The sequence below is a fragment of the Limulus polyphemus genome, unplaced genomic scaffold, assembly GCF_000517525.1.
Source record: "Limulus polyphemus unplaced genomic scaffold, Limulus_polyphemus-2.1.2 Scaffold15109, whole genome shotgun sequence".
Taxonomy (NCBI): Eukaryota; Metazoa; Arthropoda; class Merostomata; order Xiphosura; family Limulidae; genus Limulus; species Limulus polyphemus.
The window spans coordinates 2191-5647 of record NW_013680719.1 but is presented as its reverse complement, the minus strand read 5'-3'; the positions used below and the strand labels follow the sequence as shown (position 1 = coordinate 5647).

General features: G+C 32.5%; 1 protein-coding gene across 1 annotated transcript in view; it reads left to right on the top strand.

The window, feature by feature from the left end:
- Positions 1-677: 677 nt before the first annotated feature.
- The window catches only part of LOC106477424 (5'-AMP-activated protein kinase subunit gamma-1-like), a gene marked incomplete at its 5' end in the record, with an annotated part of 4944 nt that continues 2164 nt past the window's right edge, over positions 678-3457 (top strand). Inside the window, 3 exons of the mRNA XM_013937992.2 lie at positions 678-906; positions 1687-1767; positions 2738-2860. Coding sequence (XP_013793446.2) covers positions 678-906; positions 1687-1767; positions 2738-2860 — 433 coding nt within the window. The remainder of the gene's footprint in view (positions 907-1686; positions 1768-2737; positions 2861-3457) is intronic.

Below are 3457 nucleotides of genomic sequence, written 5' to 3'. Positions count from 1 at the left end.
AGTAGTTAGTTAAACATTAACGGTTGTATTCAGTAGTTAATTAAACACTAACGGTTGTATTCAGTAGTTAATTAAACATTAATTAACAGTTGTATTCAGTACTTAATTAAACATTAACTGTTGTATTCAGTAGTTAGTTAAATATTAACGGTTGTATTCAGTAGTTAATTAAACATTAATGGTTGTATTCAGTAGTTAGTTAGATATTAACAGTTGTATTCAGTAATTAGTTAAACATTAACGGTTGTATTCAGTAGTTGATTAAACATTAACGGTTGTATTCAGTAGTTAGTTAAACATTAACAGTTGTATTCAGTAGTTAATTAAACATTAACGGTTGTATTCAGTAGTTAGTTAAACATTAACGGTTGTATTCAGTAGTTAGTTAAACACTAACGGTTATATTCAGTAGTTAGTTAAATATTAACGGTTGTATTCAGTAACGGTTGTATTAGTTAAACACTAACGGTTGTATTCAGTAGTTAATTAAATATTAACGGTTGTATTCAGTAGTTAATTAAACATTAATATTCAAGAATTTCTGTTATTTCTGTAACTCTCTCTAAGTATTGTTCATGTAATTAAAATTTCCATAATATAAAAAACATAAAATGTGAGACATAATATTGAGCAAACTGTGGTAATTCTTAAAAAAAACACAAGTAACATTCTTTCAGGTACAATCTAAGGATTATTAACAATAAAAACTTTTTAAAACCAAATGTTTTCTTTAGCACTGTGTTAATATTTTCTGCTGGTAATAAAATTCACCCCTACAGTCTGTACGAAGCTATTAAGAAACTGATCCAGGGTAAGATTCATCGGCTGCCAGTCATTGATCCTCAGTCTGGGAATGTATTGTACATCCTCACCCACAAGAGGATACTTAAGTTCCTCTTTCTCTATGTAAGTTTTTTAGACTGCAACCAAACATGCATAAAAATAGACTCATAAAACAAGTAGTTGATATAAGATACAGTTAAAATAACTGACAGTGAACCAATTATTCGGGCATATTTCAGGTTTTTCTTAGCCTATAAATCTCGGTTTCGAGCTTAACTATAGGAAATAAATTAGAAGATCAACTAGGAAACAGAAGAAAGAATTGTTAAGAATTATCTGAAATATTCCAGCCTGTTTTAAGTTTAACTACTCCGTATAAATATATGGTCTGCTAAACTGTGAATGTGAAATATAAATTTGATGTTTATATCATTTAAAATAAATCAATTTTTTAACTTGAATATATATATATATATATATACAGAAAATATTTTTCATCTAAAAATTTCTAGCTTTTTTATTGTGATGTTGCTTTGGGATAAAATCCATGTTACTCATGAGGCCCTAATGAAAATGACAGTAATGTTTTTAAACTTGTTATTGTAGTTAATAAAGGTGAAGGGATCGAGGAGATTGTAACCTAAATTATTATGATTAGTATTGTGTGGTTCAGATTCTACTCATCTTTTCTGAATAAATTGGGGAGAATTTTCTAGAAAAACAAACTTGATTTTCTCTAATTGAACATGCGTCTGTGCCTATAATATAATAATATTTTTCTTATGCTATGTGCTACAACACAACCATAACACATGCCACATCAAAGTTCCTGTTTAACAAGTAAGTATAAACACATGGCTGCTCCTATATCATCTTTACACTTTGTTTGTACTTTTTTTTCAGTTTTCTGAGCTTCCAAAACCAAGTTATCTCAACAAGACCTTACAAGACCTGCAGATAGGAACTTACAAAAACATAGCAACCGTAAGCTTTCTGTCTGTGTTGAAATATGATACATTCTTTATAAAAACCTTTAATGGAATTCATTCCTTTGCCTCGTGGAGTGTGCAGATATTGTAGTTTTAGGCCTCATGGAATGTGCAGATATTGTAGTTTTAGGCCTCGTGAAGTGTGCAGATACTGTAGTTTTAGGCCTCGTGGAGTGTGTAGATGTTGTAGTTTTAGGCCTCGTGGAGTGTGTAGATGTTGTAGTTTTAGGCCTCGTGGAGTGCGCAGATATTGTAGTTTTAGGCATCGTGGAGTGGGTAGATATTGTAGTTTTAGGCCTCATGGAATGTGCAGATATTGTAGTTTTAGGCCTCATGGAATGTGCAGATATTGTAGTTTTAGGCCTCGTGAAGTGTGCAGATATTGTAGTTTTAGGCCTCATGAAGTGTGTAGATATTGTAGGTTTAGGCCTCGTGGAATGTGCAGATATTGTAGTTTTAGGCCTCATGGAATGTGCAGATATTGTAGTTTTAGGCCTCATGAAGTGTGTAGATATTGTAGGTTTAGGCCTCGTGGAGTGTGTAGATATTGTAGTTTTAGGCATCGTGGAGTGTGCAGATATTGTAGTTTTAGGCCTCGTGGAATGTGCAGATATTGTAGTTTTAGCCCTCGTGAAGTGTGCAGATATTGTAGTTTTAGGCCTCGTGCAGTGCGCACATATTGTAGTTTTAGGCATCGTGGAGTGTGCAGATATTGTAGTTTTAGGCCTCGTAGAGTGTGTAGATATTGTAGTTTTAGGCCTCGTGGAGTGTGTAGATATTGTAGTTTTAGTTCAAATGGAAATTAGTCTGATTTTTCACCTCATTTCTCATATCTGTATATGAGTATTTTTTGCTAAAATATAATATTATTAACTTTTAAATACACAAATGCTGCAAATTTAGTGTGAAATAAAAAAATACTTTTCATCATACAAAAGGTATTAATTATCGTGTTTTGTTTCTAGGCCAGAGAAGACACTCCTATCATTACAGCACTAAACCAGTTCATAGAGAGGAGAGTTTCAGCTTTACCGCTGGTGAATGAACAGGGCAGAGTGGTTGATATTTATGCCAAGTTTGATGTCATTGTGAGGATTTTAAAGATTATGTCTCTTTATGTTTTGGATCACTTTAGATCAGATGTAGTTTACTTCCTAATTGAACTTAAAATCCAAATTGATAGTTCTCTAATAGTGTTATTAAAATAAAATATTTTGTTTCCTGCCTCTCCTAGCTACAGGTCAATAATTTATTATATTTAAGTTTGTATCATCTGGCTGCATCAATAGGAATTATTTATGCTGAAATTATATGTTGCCCATCCACATGACTGCACCTCCTTTCCAAAATCCTAGATCTGCTAGTGAGCTATGCCATGTATTAAAATGTTGTATTCCTAGTGTGACATTATATGATAGTAACCACTGTCAAAGTGCCATTGTTAGTGTGACATTATATGATAGTAACCACTGTCAAAGTGCCATTGTTAGTGTGACATTATATGATAGTAACCACTGTCAAAGTGTCATTGTTAGTGTGACATTATATGATAGTAACCACTGTCAAAGTGTCATTGTTTGTGTGTGACATATTATATGATAGTAACCACTGTCAAAGTGTCATTGTTAGTGTGACATTATATGATGGTAACCACTGTTAAAGTGTCACTGTTTTTGTGTGTGACA